The sequence below is a fragment of the Protopterus annectens genome, chromosome 7.part1 (assembly GCF_019279795.1).
Source record: "Protopterus annectens isolate FY-2018-M chromosome 7.part1, PAN1.0, whole genome shotgun sequence".
NCBI lineage: Eukaryota > Metazoa > Chordata > Ceratodontiformes > Protopteridae > Protopterus > Protopterus annectens.
The window spans coordinates 56,395,370-56,421,550 of NC_056740.1; the positions used below are offsets into that span (position 1 = coordinate 56,395,370).

The window sequence follows — 26,181 nt, forward strand, 5'->3', positions numbered from 1 at the left end:
TTTCTTAACTTGGGATTGTAGAGTGCTTATTCAAGCCAAAGGGAGAGAAGCTATCTGATTCACTGTATCCAAATGAGCACCAATGACTTCCAGACTCTGTGTTTGTGTGAGTTGAGGTTTGTTGTAATTGACTGATATTCCTAGATGGACGCACAGCTGGAGAAAGAAGTCCTTTACTTGCATCACTTGATGCCTGGTTGAAGCAGTCAAGAATAAGTCATCTAGATATGGAAATACTCGGAATCTCAGCAGTCTCAAGTGAGCTGCTACAACTGCCATGCATTTGGGAAACACCCCGGGGGATATGGGGAGACAAAAAGGCAGTGCTCTGAACTGGTAATGACCGAATTCCAGCTGGAAGTGTAGTTATTTCCTGGATCACCTGTTCATTTTGATGTGGTAGTAGACATCCTGAAGATCTATTGAGCATATTCAATCGTACTTTTGCAGAAAAGGCAGAATGGACTGAACCATGACCATCTGAAACTTTGTATGCTGAATGAATTGGTTTAATTTGCTGAGATCCAGAACTGGTCTCAAGTTCTCTGTCTTTTTTGGTACTAAAAAGAATCTTGACTAAGTTCCGGACTCTTGCTGGTCTGGGGGGATCTCTTGAATGACTGCTTTTTTCTATCAGCTTTTTTATTTCTAGAGAAGCTGCTTCCCTCTGACTGGGTAGAACACTGAAGATTTTCTTCTAAACTGTTAGAGGGAGTTGAAAAAATTGTAGGATATAACCTCTGAATATTTATCTTCGGCACACATGATTCTTTTGTGATAGTCAACCAGGCTCTCTGGTGCAGAGACAGATCACCCTCAACTGCATCCAGAGAGGGACAGTTGGACCTCCTTTCAAGAACATTAATATGGCCTATCTGAAAAAGAATTGCTAGATCCCTGGTTCTGTGGATCACCTCTGCCATGAGGGTGACATCTTCCATTTGAGTTCACCCCTCTACCTCTGGGGGAACCATCTCCAAGTGACTCCAGGAAAGGACCCTGGGACTTTTTAAGCTACATCCTTCTACCATCTTGTTGGTTCCTAGAGAAGGCCCTTTGAGGGGTAGAAAAATTTGCACCCACATTAGACAGGGTCTTTCCTTCCTGTTCACATCTGAAGAGTTTATCTTTAACCCTGGGACCAAAAGTAGATGTTCCATCAAAGGGCACATTGGCAAAAGAAGAATAAAATGTTGCCACAAAATCACATAAACACATCCAGACATGTCTCTTGATGGTTATGCCTGAACCCGCTGCTCTTGAAGTACCTTCCACAGTGTGTGAGGTCAATCTCATGGATGAATTAGATATAGTTTGGAGGGTGGTCAGCTGAGAGGAAATTTTATTCCCTTCCTTGGAGGACACAGACCCTGAAAGAGATTTGGTAATCTCATTGATCAAATCTCCTTGTAGTCTTATAAAATGTGCCAAATAATACATTGACATAAGAGCAAAGGTCTCTGAAGCATAGACATGCTCCCCAAATCTGTCCAGTGCCCAGGGTTCCCTGTTAGGGGATGAACAGAGGAACTCTTTTCCATCAGTTCCTTTCTTGTAGCTGCCAATGCGCACAGTCTTCAGGAGGGTCAAGAATCTTATCTGGTCTTTTAGGAATTGTCTTAACCATGTCTGGCTCCTTCCATGCCCACCAAGAGAACAGGTCTGTGAGCTCATCAGCTGAAGGAGTCACCCAAGATGGGCCAGACCCAAAAGCCTCCATAAACACTGATTCCTCTTGGGAGGGGATATTGGAAGACCAACCATCTCTTTGTTTTAGGAGCTCCAGGATATCTCTAAAGGAGACATCATCATAGGTGATCTGGGGGGACAACTCACCCTCATCAAAATCAGTATCCTCAGTGAGAGATTCTTGTGGGGAATCTTAGTGCCTCCTTTTGCATATTCTCTTAAGAGGGACTTCCTCTGTGGAGTGTTCCAGGGAAGTACTGGAAGAAATAACAATGACTGATGGGCTGTCTGAAAGCTTATTCAGATTGGCTGTCCCACTGGAAGGGATGATTGAGGCTCAGGACACAGAACAGAATGAGGTGAAGTCATCTTATCCAATGGGGCAGGGATATCTGTTCTCTAGACATAGAGAATACCCTCTCCACCACTTCAAATAGGGAGCATCTAGGAGACACAGAAGTTGGCAGATCCAAAACTCAGCTGTCTCAAATCGTTGGCTCCTGCAGCCCCATCAGCACTTCAACCAAGGATGGAGTGGGACCTGAGATATCTAACACCAAGGTTCTGAGGGGAAGAGATGGCTCTGAAAGCTTCAGAGTTAACTCCAACGTGCTGGACCTAGCACAGATACTTCGGGTCCCAGAATCTTCCAGCTCTGAGATGCTTGGAGCTGGGTGATTCAGAGGAATCACTGGAGTTGAAGAAACAATCTTCAGATCCAAAGAAGGCACCACCAAGGATTTTGGATCCGATGGCTCTGAAATGGAAGGATGAATAGGAGATAGAGAAATAAAAGGGAAGGGATTCATGGCCAGCTCTCAAGCCCAGAGGGGGTCAGAGCTGAAAGGACTCCCATCTGTATCTGTGTTCTGAGGAAATTTCTCATCATTCTGTCCACATCTGCTTCAGAAAGGCTCCTGGAGTACCAAAAAGAGGAGGCAGTGGAAGGGAGTCTACAATGCCTTCTGTGAGACTCCTCAAGAAATGGAGAGGGAAGGCCACAAGAAATAGGCTCTGACAAAAATGGAGGAGTATGGATTTGAGGAGTTCCTGCAGTCCAAGCAGTCGGATCTGGTAATGATGTATCTGTCTTCCATAAGACCTTGGCAGGTGGCTCCATGGAAGGAGTCAAAGTCAAAATTTAAGAACTGTCAGGAGAGCTTTTTCAAGTCTCCCTGCCCTTAGATTAAACGTCATCTTCTGGTTTGTCAGGCTTCTGAGGGGTACGAGGCCCAGCAGCCAATAAAGAAGACTTTGAAGGAAGGAGACCCCCCCTCAAAAGTAACTTGTTCTTATGATCAATAAGGGCCTGGGAGCTGAAGCCAGTTCAGCTATCACATTCAGTATCCAAATGTGCAGGGCCAAAACAACAGACACTTTCAATGTGGGCATCAGAATTTGTGAGCTAATACTGGAAACTGGAACCTACACACTATGCCAATAACTATAATAAGAAACTCCAACAAATATAAATATCTCCTTTTTTTTTTTTTTTTTTTTTTTTTTTGGAGAAAGAGAAAAGGGAAATGTAAAACAAGACAAAGCTGAAAAGCTCACCAAGATGTAGTAGAAAACTACCAACAATGGTAGATAAGAGTACTTAAGGCATACAAAAGTAACTGGAAAAAGTTTTCTAATGAAAACAGTGATAAGGAGTAGCAATCAGGAAAATACTGCGGAGAGGAACGATACAGTTAAATTACATAGACTATCAAAACTCACATAGACCACAAGGAAATTTTAGAAAAACTGCACTATAGTGCTTAGCAGTTCACAATCCACATCTGTATGTGATGGAGGCAAACGAGATCTGGGGTATGTTAAGCTCGTGAGACATTATCAGTAAAGGGAGGAGCTTGAAGGTTCTATGATCCTCTGCTTTGGAAGAAGTGGCTGAGTCAGATCCAAGTCTTGGATCTCAACTCATCAGTTGAGAAATAAATGAAAATTACATCTGATGCCGTATTTTGTGAAAGGCAGAATATTTTTTAGAGTTACCATTCCAAAGTGTTTGGCTTACAAATGTGTTCAGATCTTTACAGTTGCAGGATTTGTGTCCTAGCATTACTTCTTTGGGAAATTAAAACAATTTGGAAGATTTACATATGTTCTGTTGAAATACACCATTTTGAGTGACTTGGTTTCTTAAAGATAAATTCTGAAAGCTGTCAATTCAAAATATAAAAAGAAACATACAAAAATTGCAGGGAAGCAAGCCCCGCTGCACCCCAAGTTGGATACATTGACTCAACATCTCCAAAAATTATACACTGCACACCACATGACATGATGATTTTGCAGGGGGCTAGCCCCCCTCCACCCCCCCTGTGAGGGCTGAGCCCCCCCCCTGCACATTATATATATTTCAACTCTGAGATCGCACTACAGTGGGGAAAGGGTAAATTTCCCAATCCCCACTGTACCGAGATCTCTAGTTAAAAGATTGACTGCATCTGTGTGAATGCACTGTGTATTTGCTGAACCAGGACTTGCACAACTGAAGGTTTGGCAACACGAGTCAGCCATCTGTAATTTGACATCCTGTGGTCGCCGAACCTTCCCTCGAAATTTTAAATGTAAACCCTTAAAAACAACCCCTTCATGACTGAGCTGATTGATGAATCCACTGCATCCTAAATACTTTTGAGTGAATGAACTCCTATCTTATCTGAATTTCATGAAGGCCATGTAATTTAGTGACCTTATAGAAACATTACTTAGTGACTATTTCTTTTTTCCCATATCTGTCTAGTGTTCTACATGCTCTATCAAATGGCAGTGCAGCCAATGGAACAGACTTCCTACAGAAAGAGGTGGAAGAGACATAGAAAGATTGTGCCAGAATCTACTTTAATGCTATTGTAAAGATATTGCCTTTTCATAGAATCTCTGTGCAATCTATATTCCCTCATGGGAGATGCCATTGACCATCAGGATGCTGGCAGTAAGAATGTAGTATATCTAAAAAGGTGTGGAATAAAGAACTTGTTCATTTAAATTTTATCATGTTCATATGCCTCCTTTTGGTGGAAGAGAAATTTATTTGGATCTCCTATAAGCATATTAAATTATTTTACCACATGATTAAAAGTGTCTGATAATGCTGCATCTTCTTGGGAGAACCTGCGTTCTAAGACTCTATGTCTTTGAGCTATCATTCAGGATAAAGAAGAAAGTCTTTGTTGGCCCATGTAAAGTTCTTCCTTCTCCTCAGAGGACACATACAAAAGGGCTTAGGGGCTTATTTTCTTTGGCCTTTGATCACCTTTCTCTGAAGTTGTATGCACATCTGTTTCCATTAAAAACATAAACCTATTTTAGTCCATTAAAAAGATGTGAGTCTACCAGCCCAGCTAGCTAGAATTTTGTAAATAATTATATGTCATTTGTGAATATCAATATGATTCATAGGCTTGTCTTACAAATGTAAGAGAACTATATGTTATGTGTGTATTAAACTGCTGGTGCAGAAGTGTGTGTTAAACTGTATGTTATGTGCTGAGCTTCAAGAATGTAACCAGATTGTACCCAACTGGAAAAAACAAAAATGTATATATCTGTACAAATGTATGTTTTAATAGTAGTAACTGGGACATACAGAGTTAACTTGCAAACCCTCAAGAAAATAAGCTGAAATTGTTTACGATTGTGGTATCTCTCAGTTTCAGCTAGGAGACAAGATGTCTACAACTAGAGGTTTCTTTCTATTGTATGGAAACAGAAATAATTACATGTTTCAAATGTAAAAGTGTTTAACTGTTTTACGACTTCCAGTTCTAGGCAAACATCTGAGAAATAAGTATTTCTGACACAGAGGTGTTAAATTTTAAGTTTCTCTTAGCCTGGAAATTGAAGGCAGAAGTGTCAAATAGTGATGTCATCCAGCTAACCCGGCAGTAATGTATATTATTAATTTAAGAACTATCTCTCAGAGAAAATCTGTGCATTTTGTATTTGTCTTAGGATCTGACAACATCCTCTCATCAGCACTTGTCTTGCTCTGTAAGTAAGTCATTTAGGGCATAGTATCGCTTAGATAAAGATAGGAATACAGTAAAGATTAGTTTACATGTTTTCTGTACTTATTTCAGACTGTCCTGCAATGTTCTTTTAAAGTATTTCCTGTGATTCTGAACCCTGTTGTCACTGTATTGAGTTATTGAGTATTGTCTTGTGCTTTTATTATTTATTATTAAATATATTTAAACCTTTTAATTGTGGCTGGTTTGTTTAGAGATATTTAAGCTCTTGGGGTACTTGCATATGTATTTGGTGACACTGTATAGGCCACTCCTAAATAGCCCTACCATTTGGATAATAGTACATTGCACAGTAGAAATGGTCACCCTTTCATAAGGGCCTTATAGTAGCTGATAAGTAAGGGTGGTTGGTGGCAGCTGGTACTACCTTACAGTCTGGGCAGAAGGGGGGTATATCTAGTGAATGTGTGCCAACCTTCCCAAGGAGTGTCTGTGTCTTTGTATATAAATACAGTCTCAAAGTGTGTGTGTGTGTGTGTGTGTGTGTGTGTGTGTGTGTGTGTGTGTGTGTGTGTGTGTGTCAGCTACTTGAGCAGAGACACAAAACACTGGTTGGTCAGAGAGGGTGCTGGAGGTTTTGGCTTGACCACTCGGCTGAGATCATAACCCTATAGCTGTGCCAGTGGGGAGTCTTACTGGGGATCTGGAGAAAGAGAGAGAGGGAAAAAACAGCCCCAAACTGACTGTGATCTCTGTGTGCTCTTAAGGGAAATTGTACTTTACTGTGCGTGTACTTTTCATCCTCCCAATGTGCACGTCCCTCACTGGTGCTAGTGGTGAGGATTAAGGCTCCTTGATTACTGGGCTAGTACAGGAACGTCACAAGGGGATTGATACAAGTACCTGTAGCTTAGCAGTTTCTTGTACTGTTTTGGCAGGCTCTTGTACTGTTTTTAAAGTACTTCTTGGTAAACAATGTGTAACCAGACTAAGACAGAAAGGGAGCTAGAGGTAAAAGCAGGTATATGAGTCAAAAAGAAATTATTTTGATTTGTGAAGTTTTGGTTTTTCAGCATGTGATGTCTTGTTAAACTTAAGAATTACCTTGTCAGGATCCAATGTATGTCTCAATAATGGTGTAATTCTGGCCTACAGAGAGTGAGACATCATTAATACTGAATGCTTTGAGAGAATATTAGAGAGTGGCTTTTGATCCCTGTATGTTGGGAGCCATCATACATAAAGTACCTTCTTCAATGCAGCCTGTAGAGGACTTACATTTTTTTTTATCTAAATTCATTGCAGTTTCATTTGATTTTATGACCTCACAAACTTCCTCTCTCTTTTTTGCCCCCTTTCACCGCTGTTTTTTGTTGTTGTTTCCATTGTTTGCACTTGCAATCCTCCTCCTTATTAGAGTGTTTTTATGGTCTTGAGGTTTTTCTCTGGTAGGCAGGAAACTAAAAGCAAAGCTCTTGTGTTTCTAAAATGTAATCAGATAACAAGTAAAATAAGCACTGCCCGCTTTGGGAGCGATTGGTACACCTCAAAACACTTATTTACTGATCTGGGTAGAGAACAGATTTTTACTAAATAAAACATTCATTAGAGTTTTTGAGCCACTAAGCAGGGGAGATTATTTCAGTATGAACTGAAGGACCAGTGATTCTTAGATGGAGAGAAATGAAGAGAAGCTGGGTCAGTGATAATCTTATATATCAGTCTTGTGCCACCTGTGTTAGCAACTTCTTGGGAAGAGTGGCAGCAGAGAGAAAATATTTGGCCAAATATCAGGAAAACGAAGGCGGACAAACCCAAATGCTATGATTTATTAGTAATGTGATCCTACCTGGAGAAAATCAGAGATTATATTTAATTTTTGTTAAATTTGTTCTGTTGAAAACTTTTGATACTATGTACTGTGAGGTTTTCCAGAACAGGGATAGCTAGAGTGGGTTAAAGGCGACATCCATCCAGGGCACAAAGTGTTAGGGGGCTGCTATCAGCAGATCCAGTTGGTCTTCAGTGCATATTGGCATATAGAAAAAAAGCTGGTATTGCACCTATGGTCAAAACTGAAGTGCTGTAGCAAACTGAAGCACTGTAGCACTATGTATGTGGCATAAACTATGGGAGCTGCTTGCTACAAATGTGATAAGTGGTTTTCTACAGTATATCAGGCAAAAATAGCTTTTTTGTTGTGCTCCTCAAGTCCTTTTGTCCCTCAACTTAAAGATGAAGGTGGGAGCCAGATTGGAGGATAGCACTAGGTACAAAAATAGCTATTTACACCTCTGACTTACAATACTGTACTCAAATAGTATGCTTCTTACCTTTATAGTCACTGCCAAAGGGTAATATCAAAGAGGTCAATTCCTCAAAGATAAACTTTCTTGGGTGTGGAGCACTGCTAGGCTCCATTTTGGTCTCTCATTTGTTCATAGTTTCATGATGTTACTGAGGATGGTTATGCAAAATAGATGGATTGTATAATACTGCTGTTGTGTGGGATGATATTCAGCTGCATTATCCTTTTCTCAGGACCACGTTATGGGCATACCAACTCAGAGGAATGTCTGATTTCCATCCTCAGTTAGATGATGAATCATACTTCAGTGAAGATTGTGTTTGAAAAGGGTCAGTTTGATCAGTCCACTGTCTTGGTTAATAAATAACTAACTACTAACCCATGTTATGTTTTTCATAGATAATTTGTTATAGTTCTCAATTAAGGATGAGGATTAGGAGATGGGTGGTGTTCCTGATAGCATTCTGACATAGCAGACCAGTTATCAATGGTTGCCACATCCTTTTACTTCCACCTGAAGAAAATCAGCAGGTTCAAAATCTGATGCTGCCTGCATGTTTGGTAATGCTCATTCATGCAATTTTATTATAACATCTGAGCGACTGCAGTTTTTTTCTTTCTGGGGATCTTTGATATATACTTTTCTTGCTTGCAGCAGGCTCAGACTTTTGGAACCAGAGTTCAGTTATATTATGATTCTGTTGAAGGATCTATGCTGACTGATTATTATGATTGTCATCACTAGGTCTAGGTTATGTTAGCTCTATCTTATAAGACATTATATATCTAAGAATCTCTCCATAATTTAGATCCCAGTTATTTAAAAGAGGTATCAGTGCCTTATATTCCTATCTATTCACTCAGTTTCGCAGGTGAGGTGTTGCCAGTATCATCTACTTTCACTGTGTTGAATAAGTGAGACTGCTCTTCACTTAGGATGTCGCTTAGGTATAATTTTTATTTTAAGGTTGTTGACCTGAGTTTTAAGATTATTTATATACAGTTTCCTTATGATCTGCTTTTCTCTCTAACATAACAACAGTAATCCATCCCAGAAGGGATGTTATACAGTCATGCACAACAGATAACATAAGATGATGAAATTTAAAGAATTAAAATTATGTTTAAAAAGATTTAAAATTTAGAACATATAATGTTCAAATAACCACTTAGACAAGTTAGTTTGCATACCGAATATAACATATATCATAAAAAGAACTGAAAATAAATAGAAAATAAAAGGAAATGGAGTAAAGTCTGCACGCATTATGTTCAGCTTAAATCAATTCCGGGCAGTCTCAGTGGGCAGCAAGCAAAATCAGTCAGTAAGAAAGATCTCACATTTCAGACAAACTGGGACTGCTACACAACTCAGGGCAGAAATGCTGGATTAACACAAACACCAGTTAGACAATAGGAGATAAGGCAGCTTTAATATTCCCAAGAAGAAAATCCTGCAGGTAGAAGTAGGTCCAATTTCCTGATATAATGAAAATCATGTACATCTTTATCTGCTAACAGCAGTATTATCAGTGTGTATTAGCAATATCTAGATGAGTGTTTTCAGTGAAGAACCGTTGCAAAATAAAGCACCACAACAATCCAAAAACTGAAGTCCAGCAAAGTGGCTAAATAAAGAGCTAAATTCCCTAAATTCCATTAAAGATTTCCAAGTAGTTCAAATGTCCAGATCATACAAATTGTAGAACTCACATAAAACAAAGTATAATAAAATAAAAATATCAGAATAGATCAAAACTGTTTCACCCATCTGCTGATTTGTTGGTTTCCTGCCTCGGACTTCCAGAACCTTAAGACCCTCTCACCTTTCCTTGCTCCCCTAATTAGTTTACTGAGGTAAGGACAGAATATCTAAATGCATCCCTATACATATCAGGAGTAAACAAGTTATCCAACTAAATACTTCAAATGGCAAAAAAAAGAAATCCATTTTATAAACAAATTAGTTTCATTCCAGTGCAGTCTTAGTTTTGGTTGAAATGTTGCTTTTAAGCATTTGTAGTTACCTTAAATGGGCTTGCTGCCTCTGGATTCATTACGACCATTGGTGCTATCAGCATCACTCCAGCAAATTCAGTAGGCCTTTCACATGCAGTTAAAATAGCGATAGCTCCACCCTGTAGTAAAATAAATACATTCATAAATATAAATAAGACAAACAAAACACGGCAATGACGAAGGAAATCTGATTTTCTATTTAAGATAAAATGGAACATTTATATTATGTTTCATGTAACACTTTCAAAGAAATCCAGCTGTAAAAATCTAGCTGTTGTATAATGATATTTAATTTACTTTTTCATTTTGTCTTCATTTTCGCTGTAGGAACTACTAGCATTAATGCTATTTTCATAGGTAACAGAGGAGATTTTATCTGGTTATCCAATATTCCAAAGGAGTAGGAAACCAGCTTTGCTTTGGATTGCAAGTTGGGCACTACATCCACTGATACTAATTAGCACCAACAAAAGCTAGAATGTGAACAGAAAATGGTCTCATGTTAAACACAAAAAATGCAGTATTGTAGTATTTGCTAAAAAAATATTGTTCCCATCTCAAATTTTTTAAATTATACTCTTCTTCAGACAGACACAGTAATAATAGACCTGGGTACTTAACAGGAAACTTTGGTCTTATTTGACCTTCACATTTCCACAAAAGTCAGGAAAGCCTTCTATCTGGCCCAGTTATTTCCAAGAGAATGCATTTAAGATCCAGAAAAGACCACCTGCCACTGAACTCTTCCTTTATCAGACCCATCACTGAATACAATGCCCCATTTGGTTTGCATAAATTGGAGCATTTTGCTCATCTAGAAAGGCCTTAAATATTTCAACTATCCCAACAGATTAGCATAACTAATTATATTCAATAGCTTACAGGCTGCATCAAGGTGAGCTGTGTCTTGTTTTTCAAACCATGAAATACTTAATCCTATTTGTCATTCTCTTTCTTTGCAGAACCAGTGGCCCTACAAACACCCACAGTAGGGACCTAAATCTACACCACCAAATAAACACAACTCAGAGAGAGAGATATTACTAACTAAATGCATTCCCATCCTACTGAATATGTTTCCACTACAAATCACAGTGCTACTTTAATTACCTTCAAGGTGAGTATGACTCATATGGTAGACACAAATTTACGCTAGGATTGTCATGTACAGCCCTGTTTGATTTGGAAGGTAAATACTATTAAGTGCTTGAAACAGAGATAAATGAAATTGCTCCTATATTCCTATGTTAAATAACTTGTTCAAAGTCAAACAGAAATCGAACAAAGTTAGGGGGAATTAAATCCAGGTCTAAGGGCTATAGTCCTTATTGTCTTAACAATTGCTATCTTTTCTGACAGGCAGAAAGGCTTTTTAGCTTTAATTTTAAAGTGCTGCTTAATACATTTGGACAGACTACAAACAATACCAATTTCCGGCCACTATAACTTGTTGTTTTTTCCCTTTTCCTGTAATTACTAACTGTAACTTACAATGCCATCCCATGTAAGAATGATAAATTATTTGCTGGTAGGCATAAATGTTCAGAAATAAAATCTCATTAGCCCTTCACACTTGTCTCTCTCATAGGTTCATACTAGGCTATCTGCCCTAGGGCATTTATAAGCCTAGCCAGAGTGTGTTTGGCTTTCGCCACCCATTTTAAATTAATTTTGCTATGCCCTTTTTTGAGGTTATTATACTGTGCCTTTGTCTAACAGTGACACAGAAGTGATACCCGGGGTAAACCTACGATCCCCCATCCACTCATCAAGATTCCTCTTGAAGAGAGTCAATGAGGGACTCTGCCTAACCTGGACTGGGATTTTATTCCAGAGTGAAGGGAGCCTCTGGGTTATGAATCTGTCCCTCCAGCATGTCCTATTTATTTCAGTGCTGAGGTTGAAGTCTCTCGAGCACGTAGCTTCATGGGATTTGGATTTTCTGAGGTGCAGCATGTCCATTAATTCCGGGTTGGACATGGCTTTATATGTCAGGCACAGATCGCCTCTGAGCAGGCGGTATGCCACTGAGTAGAGCTGGAGTTTCTTTAACCGGGCAGCATATGGCATCTGTTTGAGCCCTTTGATCCTCTTGGTGAGGTACTTTTGGGGTCTTTCCAGTTGCTGCAGGTGTCTGGTAAGGTACATCCCAAAAGGGGCATTGTACTCAATTATGGGCCTGATGAGGGATGAGTAAAGAGGCACAATGACCTCCCCTGATCCAGATGTGAATCCCTTCATGATTTGGTGGGCTATATAAAATGTTTTTCTAACCACTTTGGCCACGTGGTTGTCAAATGAGAGATTGCTATCAACTTGGGTCCCCAGGTCCCTAATTACTTCTTCCGTACTTAATGGATTACCACTTACGTGGTAATTTGTGGGCACTTTGTTTTTGCCAAAGGGGATGACTATACACTTTTTGGCATTTAGCTTGAGGCCATGGCTCTGGCACCATTTGTCTGTTTCTATGAGGCCCTTTTGGAGGATGCTTGTGTCGGCTGGAGAGTCGATTATGGCACCCAGTTTTCAGTCATCTGCGAACTTGGTCAGCCACAGTCCTTCCATGTTGGCCTGTACCTCTGAGAAATATATACCGAACAAGGGAGGTCCCAGGACTGAGCCACTTGTAACTGGTTTGGAGTCTGACATGGCTCCAGCAATTCTAACCATGTGGGTTCTGTCCTTGAGCCAGTTTGCAACCCATCTAGTGACATAGGGGTTTATATTTAAGCTGGTGAGCTTATCTATAATGCCAGAGTGGGGTATTGTATCGAAGGCTTTTGCGAGGTCCAGGTAGGCTGTGTGGACCACCTTCCCCTCGTCAATGGCCTTGGTGACTGTTTCAAAGAAATCGACCAGGTTTAAGAGGCAGGATCGGCCCTTAACAAAGCCAAACTGGGTAGGATCCAGTGTCTGTAGGTCCCCAATATCTTTATTTATAAGGTTATCTGTGCTCTTTTCCACAACTACAGCTTCTGAAACATTTTTGCCAGTTACATTATTCCCTGAATGATAAAGGAGACATCCCGGTGCAGTCATACAGTTCCTAGGGAAAATAATGTATTCCTGCATTTCCAAGAACAGCCAGGTCCTGCAGAGTTTTTCTTAAAAATATAAAATCCCATCTTAGCTCTTCATCTGTCTGGCAATGTCTGTACTTTGAATATCTCCTTCATGGAATATCTTTCACTATACTCTACGCCTAAGTCTGGTTCAAATATTTTCTCTGGTCTGTTTCCTGTTGTTACTGTACCAGACCCAGATACTCTTTTTGTTTCCTTCTTTAACATGAGCCTATCTCCCACTTCTCCTCACATTTGAAAATATCTGACTTCCTATGGAGTGATTTTTTTTTTGTTCTCTTTATTTCTTCGCAGCTGCTTCATTTATTTAGGCCAAACAGTACAGCTTGAACAATTACTTTTTGTCTGCATATTCTTCTACTTATTCTCATAAAATATTCAGACACATCATTTTACACATGCATTTCTAGCTTACGTATCAGCTGTGCTAATGACACTTTTGATCATTTTGAATAATAAATTACACAGCATTTCTAAAATATCTTGCATCTGCACTATTTAAATGAGTAAATGAGGTCTTTTAATGGTGGTAAACTACAACTAGTACAGCAAATAGATCACTTTAACCAAGATGAAAACTAAAAGTGAAATTGCTAAGATTATGAGGCAAGATAAACAATGCCAATTAAAAATGGACAAAGATATAATACTTAATCATTCTAGCTTTTTTATCAGTTTAAATTAAGAATTTTGCCTAAATTGCTGTTACTGTGTGTGACTATTAACTTTTGAAGGGTGCCTCTTCGATGAATGACAAAATGATGAACATCAACATTAATAAGAGGAAAAAAATAAAATATGTATAATAGAATAATTAATTAATTCTGCCCTTCTAAATATTCTCCAGCCCCATACCACAAATAGAAGTCTTCACTCAACAAATAAATCTCTACTACAGGTGTCCAAATCCACTAATATTGCAGGGGACTCGCTATTTTCTCATCATGTAGCAACAAGGTGGAATTCACTACCACACACACCGCATCAGAACCAATGCAATTACCAACCAATTCAAAAAGATTCTTAAAAATGATTTTAATGACACCTGGCTTTGTTCCTGTACTACTCCAGGCTACTAGTTTTAATAGCTTCTGGTCATACGTTTTCTTCTTCCCTGACCACCTCATAATCTATGCTCTCTCTCTCATGTCTAGATAATCTCTAACCTCATCTTTTCCTATCCAATTTCTCCTCTACAAACCATTTCTCATCTTACTTTGAGAAACTACAATGTCTACACTACAATAAGGAATTATATCAGACGACTGTATAATACAAATGTCAGTTATAATAGCATTGGATGTAACTTCTGGTGTGCTATATGTCTTGTGTATTTTTTTGTATAATTTCTTGTATAAGTTTTCTATAATTTCTTGTATAAATTTTTGTATAATCACTCTATGTGTAGCTTCTCTACCCGGGCCTCTACTGATAATAGGTCTTATCCCAATCGGACTTTCCCGTTAAACAAATGTAAAATAAATAAATAAATAATTAGAACAATGAATACAAAATATCAACAACAGCAAACAGAATTGCCATATAAATTCACTTTATTCTAAATATGAACATAAAAATGCAATTATTGTCAAAACATGTTTGCAGGGGGGAATCCCCCAATCCCCTAAAATGGTATCTGAACCCTCCCACCTCTGTTATGTAATTATACTACTGCAGAAGTTACAATGCCTCAGAGTAAAGGGAGTGTTTGATCTGTCAGCAAAACCAGCTGTTCAGTTTTTCTTTTCTTTCTAGGACACAGTGGCCTTAGAGTTTGTATATAAAATTATCAGAATGTGAATGTAGATCCTTCACATAAGTGGGTGCAAAAGTGAGGGATCACCTCTGTAAAAATGTATATACTAGTTAAATGATTGGATATAACTGAAAGTTACATCCTTACTGCTGTAACGCTAGATCTGGATGGGATTTTCCACCTTCATCGGCCACTAGTGTTTTGACTATGAAAGCCCAGCATATGAGACTTTTCCAGGCTACCAGTTCTTCCCCCTAACCTATAATCTCAGGCAAACAATGACCTTCTTTGTAGCCCATGTTAAGTTGAAGCAATAGCTAACACAAACAGCAAAAGATCACAACAACAACAACAAACCTCCACACCCTGTAAAGAATGAAACAGCGGGAAGGTAGGAGAGTACACTGATGAAGATGGAACATCCTATCCATAGTGTTACAGTAAGAACATAACTTTTGTATATGTTTTGGAAAGTTCCATTTTCATCAACCATTAGAACAGACAGCCAAGCTTATCAGCCTAGATGGTACATGTACCTCTCAACTGTACCTCATTATGATGAACATTCCTCATTTTGAAAATTAAAAATTCCTTGTTACACATGGTTCCACACTGAAAGGTCTGATACATACTCAATGTGAAGAATTGTTAACACATATCCTTGATAGACGATAATGAATCATATACATTTGTCAAAAGAACTTTGTGTAACTATGAAGAAATACGTATTAATTATGCTGTGGGCTTTCAAGTTGAACTTTTTAATAAGTATTTAGTATGTTTTTCACATTTTCTCCATTTGTTTACCATTGTAAGAGGTGGTGTTCCACATTTTTGAGATGAAAGGTTGAAAGCTATGGTGATACGTCATGGAAATTTTAATTACCTAGTTTAAGAGATCATGACCAGGGAAAGTGTCTCATTAATGTATGAGTAAAGCTGCAATAAACGTACAAAACAAGGAAATGTTGATAAAAAAGACTTGAGAGAAAGTTAACACCGATATCTGGTGATCTATCACTGCAAATGGTTACCACTGATTGCATTTCTTAAACAGGGCACTAATCTTCCAACCACCATGACAAGGTAGAAAAGAATTGTCAAGGCGATCAATAAATGCCATCTAGTTGTAAAACACATAAGCTGTTGCTATAAAAGCATTCAAGATTAATTCATTACCCCGGTTACACGGGCTCCTGGTATAAAGGACATGGGAATTTTAGACATTTCTACAATCTGTCAACTACCTAGGCATGATGCCTTAGATTGTTGCTCAGAATCACTGTAACAGCTACAAAGCTACCCAAGAAATCTGATTTGCATGTGTGCATACAAAAGCTGCAGCAATTGTGAACTGATTGTGAACATCCACAGACTATGATAATTATTTTATTGTGTTAGAATAACAAACTATTCTTGCAAAATTATAGGTCCCCCACTATGACCCTGGAAACCCATACCATGTATTTAAACTTATTAGAAGCACTAACCATCCAAACCAATACCACACTCATGGGTGACTTTAATTACCAAACTATTAACTGGGACTCCTATACGACACCAAACATACATGCACAGAGATTCCTGGATTTTGTAAACAGAAACTCCCTGGACTAGATAGCCAATACACCAACCAGGGTACAACCATACTGGATCTGGTCCTCACTAATATGGGAGACTGCTGCACACCCCATACTGTAATGCCTTCCCTGGTAAGGTCAGACCACAAAATGTTCTCCTTTGAAGTAAAAATTAAACCTGGACCCCCAGCTAAACCTGGAATATACAGGAACTATTCTAAGGGTAACCTCTTGCTATTAAGTGAGAATCTGACAAAATTTCAAGCCCCCATAAACCATGAGAACACTTCTACCTATGCAGAACTGTTCACAGAAACCCTGTATAGACATGTTGGTAGCTGCATAGAGGCAGCTGTACCCACCAGGAAGAAGTACAGAACTAACTCAAAAAACAAGCCACCCTGGTGAATCACAAATCAATTGGCTGTATAACAGAAGGAAGAAAATCATGGCAAAAATTAGGAGGTGCAGCACCCAGCAGGATAGAAGCACTCTCATCAAACTAAACAAACAACTCAGAGGACAAATAAAGTCTACCAAAACCAACTTTGAGGTAAGTTTGGCCTCCCAGGCCAAGGAAAACCACAAAGCATTCTTTAGCTATGTCTGCAATTTCAAAGGCAGTACACAATTGTGTGCAGAGCTCATTGTAAATGGAGCCACCTATACTGAGACAGAAGATATAGCAAACCTCTTGGCTGATAAATTCACCTCCAACTTTACTCCTCTCTCCCCCTCAACCTTCCCCCAGGAAATATCATCAAATATAACTCCCCCCTACTATCCCTAGGGAACAGGTCCTTAATGGTCTCTCTAAGACCAAGAACACTGTATCAATGGGCTCAGACAATATCCCAGGATGCTTTCTAAAAAGCATGAAACATGACCTATCAGAGCCTTGGAATTGCTATTTAACTGTAGCCTCTGATCAGGCTTCATGCCTCATGAATTGAGAAAAGCAACAGTCATCCCTCTGCACAAAGGTAGGCCGTCTACAAACTCTGGAAACTAGAGACCCATAAGTCTCACTAGTCTTATGTGTAAAGTCGTGGAAAGAAGTATCATGGAGATTATCGATATTTATTTATTTTTATTTTACATTTGTCAGCCGGGAAATTCCGACTGGACCAGGTCCATTTTCAGCGGAGGCCCGGGAAGAAAAGCTCCAACATCAAGTTATACAAATACAGTACATCCAGCATAATACACAAAACAAGTTACATCATGTATGCTGAGCATAGTAATATAACAAGAAATTAATAAAAACACTTCAGGTAAAAGAAGATATAGAACATGGGTAAAAAGACAATGTCAGTCATACATTGGTAAGAAAAGAAAATATATCAAGTAAGATTCTAAGGTCACCAAAGCAATGCATGAGGGCAAAATAATTCACACTGTCTACCTTGACCTGGCCAAGGCATTTGACACAATATCCCACTTGGACATTGTTGACAAACTCAAGGGGTTAGGTACAAACTCATATGTCACCTGGTGGATAACCAACTGGCTCACAGACAGGATCCAAGAAGTTAGAATTGGGGAGTCCACCTCTAGAAAGAGGCCAGTCACAAGTGGAATCCCTCAGGGATCAGTCCTGGGACCGCTCCTTCTTGGCATTTTCTTCTCTGAAGTCAAGGCCAATGTCAGTGGTCTCTGACTTGACTAAATTTGCAGATGATTGCAAATTAGTAGCTGTCATTGAATCACACACTGACACAACTGGTGTCAGAGCCATGGACTAAAATTAAATGCCAAGAAATACATAATAGTATCCTTGGGAAGTCATTCATCCCTGCTAACTATCATATTGACAATACACCCCTTAGAGATGCTCCACTAGTCAGGGACTTAGGGACACAGAGAGAGAGAGTACTGTATCCTTAGATCGTCGCTTAGATTGTCACATGTCTACAGTGGTGAGGAAGTCATTCTATGTTGCACAATTTATAAACAAAGGTATGGCATCTAAGTCCAAGAAAGTCATTGTTCCACTGTATTTGGCATTCATCAGACCTATCATTGAGTACAATGCTCCCTTTGGTATGTACCTAACCAGGCATATTCCTCATTAAAAGAATACATGGTGTAAGTAATATGTCTTTGCAGACTGCCTCAAGGCCCTCTCCCTGTATTCTGTCTCCTACAGGCTTTTGAGGGGAGATCTATGCCTGGCATACAGGGCATTGACAGACCCCACTCTGATGGACCTGCATGTCCACTAAACAAACAGTACCAGAATTACCCATTCTAAAGACTTAAACCTTGCCTGTGATATAAATAGGACCTGCTGGAGAAATAAGTATGTATCCCAGAGACTACCCAGTTTATGGAACAGGTTCCTCATCCATGTGAAACAGAGTTCCTCCCTAACTCAATTCAAGTGCAACTTGGACAACTGGATGGAAAACTGGAAATTCATTCCTGTTTTGGCACCTATGTCTCTAATGGACACAGGTAACCTGTAAATGGTTCATCTCCCAGGTCCATGCTTACACTTATCAAGGGTATCAGAACTTGTCAGAGATTTGGGATGCATGGCTAGGCTTAAAAAGACCCTTGTGGTCATTAGCCTAGTAAACACCTATGAACGTATGAAGACAGACAGAAGAATACTCTGCATAAAATCAACCCAGAAACCACCGTGTCATTGATGGAATAGAAGTGAAGCACACACAACAGTCATATAACCTTATATAAGGCCAACAAGGAAAAGTTTGGACTGGGACATACAAGGACACTATATCCTTAGAAAGAACCAAGGGAGGAAAAGGGCTGCAGTTTGGATAATCATTGCATAAAAGTAAAGTCCGCAACAAAGAGGTATTTAACAGACATGCTCAAAATGAACTATAGCAGCAGGGACAAGACTCAGAGACCTTGAAAAGGGGATATCTAAATCTGACATTTTTAAGGATGTTTTAAAAATTGTCAAGGAACCCAAGATACCAGGTTTGGACCTTGAGAAAGAACTCTAAATAGGTAAATCCAAACACAAAATTCTGTGATCATTCAGAATGGTTGGAAAAGTAGAAAAAAATTGTATTAATCCCTTTACAATGGTTGATATGAAAAACATTGCACAAGTCTTAGTATGAATTTCTGGTGAATGGTTTCTGAAATGCTGCAGAGCCCTCTATTAGCTAGCCTAGGTAAGAAAGGTACCTGGCCATAAGTGAATGTACAATGCAGATCTGTTTAAGTCTGTGGGAGAGAAAAAAAAACAGAAAGACTGCGAAGACCTTCATATGTAGATGTCCTTCAGGAAGAAGTGGCTATATAATTGGAGGCCAAAAGTCAACATGAAGATAGGAAAGGCATCCGATACAAGTTCACTCCAGTCCTCTGAACCAGGTAGAGATATGAATAAAGATAAGGATTCCTGCAGTCATATATGCAGAAATGTGACTCATAGATACCCTCCCCAGGTAGGAGAATGTGCAGTCATTATTAATGTAGGATAAAGCCAGTTGTAGTAGTTCTTCTCTGTGCAACAAAAGAAGTGTCATATGACTCAGAAATAAGACCACTCTTGGGGCATTATTAAACAAATGAGCATAGCTATCAAGGAATGGGGCTTCTACCAGGATGAGAGAGGTCATAAACATGAGAAAGTGGACTGAAAACTTAGCGTATTTCTAAGTCTGCATGGCCTTGAAGCAGAAGGAAGGAGGAAGGATTTCTCCATACGCCCAAGTATGCGGCATATGTCCTATTGTCAGTACTATCAGCAGAAAGGAATTCTGAACAGTGTTTTCAGTGAGGACCTCTACTTCTGTCTTTAAACCATAAGTGAAAATGGGTCTCTCAATAAGAGCATATATCTGAATCACATGCTGTGAAAAATGCATCTGATCCTACCTGGGGCAAAAATATTCACTGTAAAAGGCAGCAAAACAGTGGGGTCTAGTAAATGGTAATTGCAAGTGAAGACTTCTTGGAAAAACATAATAAAAGTGATCAACATATATTCATGGAAGGAATGCTTCCACTGAAGAAGAAGAAAACAACACTTGTTTTCTATAGTGTTACTCTCAAGTAACATGTGAGACTGGAAATCATATAAATAGTTACTGTCATGGACATACAACCTCAAAGGATGGAGAGGCATGCACTGAGCATATCTGAATGTTTGACCTCAGTAACTTAAAACTAAAGTTATGTATTAGCTATGCATCTGTGTTGCCCATTTTCATTCTTCCTCAACATATGGGTTGTGGATCTGTCCTCGGATTTGACTTGGCCACATTCCACAGACTTTGGATCCAACTTTTGAGCTCCTCCCTCTACCCATAATGCTCTTGTCCACCCCAATACCTCAGATCAAGTTTGCTGCTTTAAAGGTCTTTACATACGTCTATATATATATATATATATATATATATATATATATATATATATATATATATATATACATACACATGCATACATACATATATATATAACACAGAAAAAGAGAAGATAAATAATACCAGGGCTCAAACCTGTAACTACAGGTTCCAACAGTCTTATCAGGTCACTCCAGAAAATGACAGGAAGGGGAAGAATGAAAATAGAAAATAGAAGTGTAGTTATAGTGAGTACATAAGTTTAATATTTGATATAAGTTTAATATTTGATGTTGTCCTTTTCATTCTTCCTCAATGTATGGGACAGAGATCCTAGCTACATAACTGATATTCTGGAGAACTGCTGAACCAAAAGCAACTCTGCTTTTGGAAATCATGTCCAATTTGTAATGAGTAATAACGGTATGAACATTAGACCATGTGGCTGCTGCACAAATATCATCAACGGAAGTTCTAGACCAGAAAGCAGAAGAGGTGACCATGGATCTGACTAAATGAGCCTTAGGCAGTTTTGGTACAGACAGGCCTTGCCAAGAACATATCTAGGAAATGCAGTTAGTTATCCATTCAGCCAATGTAACTTTAGAAATTGGAGATCCCAACCTACTAGATGAAAAAGAAACAAATGGTCAATTTTTCTGAAATCTTTTGTTCTGTGTAAACAGAAATGTAGTTGTCTGTGCACATCTAAAAGATGTAGCGATATATGAATGGTTTGATTTATGTTTGATTCAGAAACCACTTTTGGTAGGAAAGAGGGATTGGTTCATAAGGTAATTCTATCTTTATGAAAAACAATGTAAGGGGCTTTGGAAGAAAGAGCCTGGAGTTTGGAAATCTTTTTTGCGAATGTAATAGCCACTAAACTGTCTGTTTTCCAAGATAGAAATCTAAAATCAGCTTTTGCTAAAGGTTCAAAGGATTGTTGAGTTAAGCTTTGAAGTACTACTGCTAAATCCCAAGCAGATGACAAATCTTTCACTGGAGGTCTAAGCAAGAAGATGCCCTTTAAGAAAGTCTTGCACAACTTGGAAGCGACCAAGGAAGAAGCATTGTCTCCTGAGTGAAAATTTGATATGGCTGCCAACTGCACTTTAACTATGGAAAAACTAGCACCTTCTTTAAAGAGAGAAGTCAAAAACTCTAGCACAGAAGATACAGGGGCAGTACAAGGATCAATGTCATTTCTCAGGGCCCACATCAAGATTTTTTTCCATTTACTCTTGTAAATCCTCTTAGTAGAATCTTTCTGTGAGAACAAAAGTATATGCTGAACCAGGGAAGAAAGCATGGGGTGTCTAGCTATTAAATGAACTGGAGAAACCATGTGGTTAGTTTGAGAGTTGGGATATTGGGATGTTTTATCCCCAAGGGATGTGACAGAAGATGTGGACTGCAGTCCAGTATCCAAGGAGGATAATGAAGATGAGACCAAAGGAAGGGAAACCACACCTGGTGAGGCCAAAAGGAGACAATGAGGTTAATGGAGCTCTTCAACCAACTGGCTTTCTGTTAAGAATTTCAGAATCAGAGGTACTGGGGGATAGGTGTAAAGGAGACCGGAGGGCCAAATATGGACTACAGCATCTCTTGGTGACTCCCACTGAAGGGGGATCAAGCCAAAGTACTTGCCACATTTGTTGCTATGGGGAGAAGCAAAAAAATCACAGAAAGGTAGGCCCCATTGACATAAAATTTTCTCTGTCACAGATTGATTGGGAGACCACTCATGAGGTATCAGAATGGTCCTAATAAGTTTGTCTGCTAGTACGTGGGATTTTTCTGGAATGTGCATTCCCAGTAGAACGTAATTGGACGATATCGCCCAATGTTACACTCTCCTAGCTTCTCAACAGAGATTGAGTTCCCCCTTGTTTGTTGATGTACTAGACCACAGACATGTTTTCAATTTGAATCTCAATAGTTCCCAGAGGGAGAACCTCTTGAAATGCCTGCAATGCTAATAAGACTGCCCTGGTATCTAAGACATTGATGTGCAAATTAGTCTCTTGAGGGTCCACGTGCCTTGGACCATCCTTTCCCAAGAAATGCCCCCATCCACACCCTAATTAGGAAGCATCCATGGAAGATGTGGGATTGGTTCAACAGAATCCAGTTCCTTCCATGCCTGGCAAGAGACTAGGTTGATAAGCTCATTAGCCGAGGAGTCATCCAAGACATAGATGGGCTAGCACCAAAGACTTACAGAAACACCGACTTCTCAGGGGAAGGATTATCTGAGGACTTACCATCTTTCTGCTTAAGGATCTCCAAAAAGTCTCCAAATAAGATGTAATCAGGTGATGATCTGGAGGACTTTTCCCCTTCATCAAAGTTAGTATCTTCAATGACAGATTCCAAGGGGGACTCTATGTGCCTCTGTTTACAGGTTCTGTCAGTAGGATGCTCTGGGGAGGTGTCCAAAGAGATGGATAGTTCTTCTGTGGGAGCTGACTGGATGTTAGTTGGTACTGGATGTCCCTGTGGAGTAGGTCTGATGGGATCACAGCTCTGAACCATAAGGGGGAAATAGTGTAGGACTGCGGATGTATGAGGACTGGATCTCTACAATGAAAGAACACCCTCTCTACAACCTCGAAGGGTGATGGACATGGAGTAGCCATGGCTGGCTGCACCAAAGTCAAGACTTCCAAAGTATGCAAGCTGAAACTTTGTCCAGATCAGTGCCTCAAGGAGGGAGCCACCCAAGTACTCTAGCACTGAGGCTCCGAGGGGCAAGGATGGCTCCAACATCATTAGAGTAGATCATGGCCCCGTGGATCTGACACAGGTGCTTCAGCTTTGAGACTCATCCTGATCTGAGGAAACAGGAGCAGAACTGGTCAGAGAAAACTATCAGAGTCGAAGATGTAATCCTGTTTGTCTGTGACACCAGTACTCTCTAACTCTCAGATCCGGGGGCTCTGAAACCAAAGGATGGATTGAGAATGAGATACAACTGTATTGGCTGTGGAAGGAAGGCTCACAGATCCAATGAGAGACGGAGCTGGTATAACTCCCATCTGGCTCTGAGCTCTGAGGAACTTTCTCATCATCCTATCAACTTCAGCTTCAGAAAGACTGTTGGAAGACCTGACAGATAAGATAATGGTTTGAGGTCTAGAGTGTTTTCTCAGAGTTTGCATAAAGGAGGGATTGGAGCCAAGGAGAAATAGGATGAATAAAAAAACTCAGGCGAAAGAGTTCTTGGAGTATGAGGCATGCCAGAAGTTGGATTTAATGATTTTGGATCTGAAGATTGAGCAGGAGGACTACCTGAAATCACTACCAGATCCAAGGACTTAGGATATGAAGTTTTCTCTTCAGATCTGACAAAGTTGGATCCTATGATCTGTGTATCTTCTGTGGAAGTTCAAAGGATGACGAAGTCTTTGGAGACTTAGGTGGAGTCTCTCATGGAGCCTTTAAATATTTGCTAGATGTTTGAGCCAGAGAGGAGGAGGAAGAAAAGGAGAAAGGTAAGAACCCTTTGATGACCTATCTGCAACAGCCCTCAAGTTAAGCACAGCACAAATGGTACAGTTTGTACAAAGGTGTGCTGCTCCAAAACAATAAATGCACTTCCTGTGGGCATCCAAATTCAGAATTTTGTACCCACAGGAAGTGCATTTTTAACACCTGTAGGCTTCTCAGTCATAATTCTATAAAATAAATGGGATTGAAAAACCTAGAAAAAGATAAGATTTATAATATATATATATATATATATATATATATATATATATATTTTTTTTTTTTTTTTTTTTTGTATAGTAAAGGTTTACCAAGAATGGGAAGGAAAAATACCTTACTAATCTGGGTAGAAAGAGAAACAGAAAAGAAAATAAGGAAAAATACCATTAATGGTATGTAAAAAGCTACCTTACTGAGGTAGAAGGGCTAATGATAAGAAGAAGAATGAAAGCTAGGAGGAAGGAACTATATTAACATATTAATATATTTAAAGTTATAAATAAATAAGTAAAGAGAAAGAGGTATGTAGGAAAAACACTTACAAAAACACTCAATAATAGTTTGAAAAATACTCTGAGAGAGGATCCTCATCCTTGTGAGATGGCAGCAAATGAAATCTTAGGTATTGGGGGTGGACTAGGGCATTACGGGTAGAGGGAGAAACTCAAAAGTTGGATCCAAAGTCTGTGGAATGTGGCCAGATTGGATCTGGGGATGGATCCATAACCCATGCATTGAGGAAAAATGAAAAGGACAACATCAAATGAGGAAGACTTTAGAGGGAGGTTGCAATGTTCACTGGAAGAACCTAAAACTGGAATCAGTCAAAATAAATCTCTTGCCAAAATGAACTGTTACATTTAGTTGTACCTAGCCACTAGCTGATTAAGTATAAAGGTACCTTGATTACTTGTAGACAGTGGTTTGCTGCCACTGTGGACATGCCTTTGTTAAGCCCTCTGAGTATAAGGGTGAGCCTAAAATTTAGTATCCAGAAGATATATATTAAAAGGGGGTTCAGGCTTTTAGGTGGCTAGACAATTGTCTGCAGGTACATCTGGTTTTGGATACATGGTTGAAGTGAAATTCATCTGTAAAGACTTGTGGCTCTCATAAACTCACTACAGGCACAAAGGAGCATGCAGAAACATGTTTCAACAACCAGGTGCACAGGGGGGAAATAATGCCATGGATTCTCAAGGCATCTAAAACAGCTGGCAATATGGCATTGAAGTGGCAGCATGATGCCCAGTGAGCATGTCAGTGGCAGAGACAATGTAGTGTACAATGACCAGTGTCTTTATTAATAGTGTGTTTGGACCATTACATCCTTTGCAGTGTACAGGGAACACTGCCTACAACACATACTGGATCACAAGTATGATTAAAGCAGCACTCAGGATTTTCTTCATACTCCAGCACACTTTCACATGTTGCAATTGTTCACATACATTTGGCAACTGAAGTTGTAGGCGTGGTGCTGCACTCTTATCTGCACCAACAGAGAATATGCTACAGCCATATGTTTTTAAGAGATTAATTTCACTTCAGTCATGTGCCCTCAACTGTCTTAACAGCCTGAACCCATTATAAAGAGGTTGTGGCACAGAGGCAAAAATAATCTCCTTAGTCTGCTTAGAGAACTGTTGCATAGAAGAAAATGTATTTGTACCTGTAGCTGTAGGAAATGGGCAAACAACAGGACTGTTTCCTGGATCACAGTGAGCCATCATAAAATTTTTTTTTCAAATAGAGTTTTCATTGAATTTCAATTTAACATCATCACAAAACACTTACAGAATATGAGTATCATTCAGTTACAAGGTAGTAGGTGAATACAATCTATATACAAACTATATACACCAGTGCTACATATAGCTAAACATCAGGATGAACATAAGTAGAAAACACAAGAGTGAGCAAATCGACATTCCACCTGA

General features: G+C 39.3%; 1 protein-coding gene across 2 annotated transcripts in view; it reads right to left on the reverse strand.

The window, feature by feature from the left end:
• MGLL (monoglyceride lipase) overlaps positions 1-26,181 on the reverse strand; it is a 1,112,320-nt gene that overhangs the window by 363,347 nt on the left and 722,792 nt on the right. For both annotated transcript variants that reach the window (XM_044078543.1, XM_044078544.1), the window contains one exon: positions 10,005-10,115. In XM_044078543.1, coding sequence (XP_043934478.1) covers positions 10,005-10,115 — 111 coding nt within the window. The remainder of the gene's footprint in view (positions 1-10,004; positions 10,116-26,181) is intronic.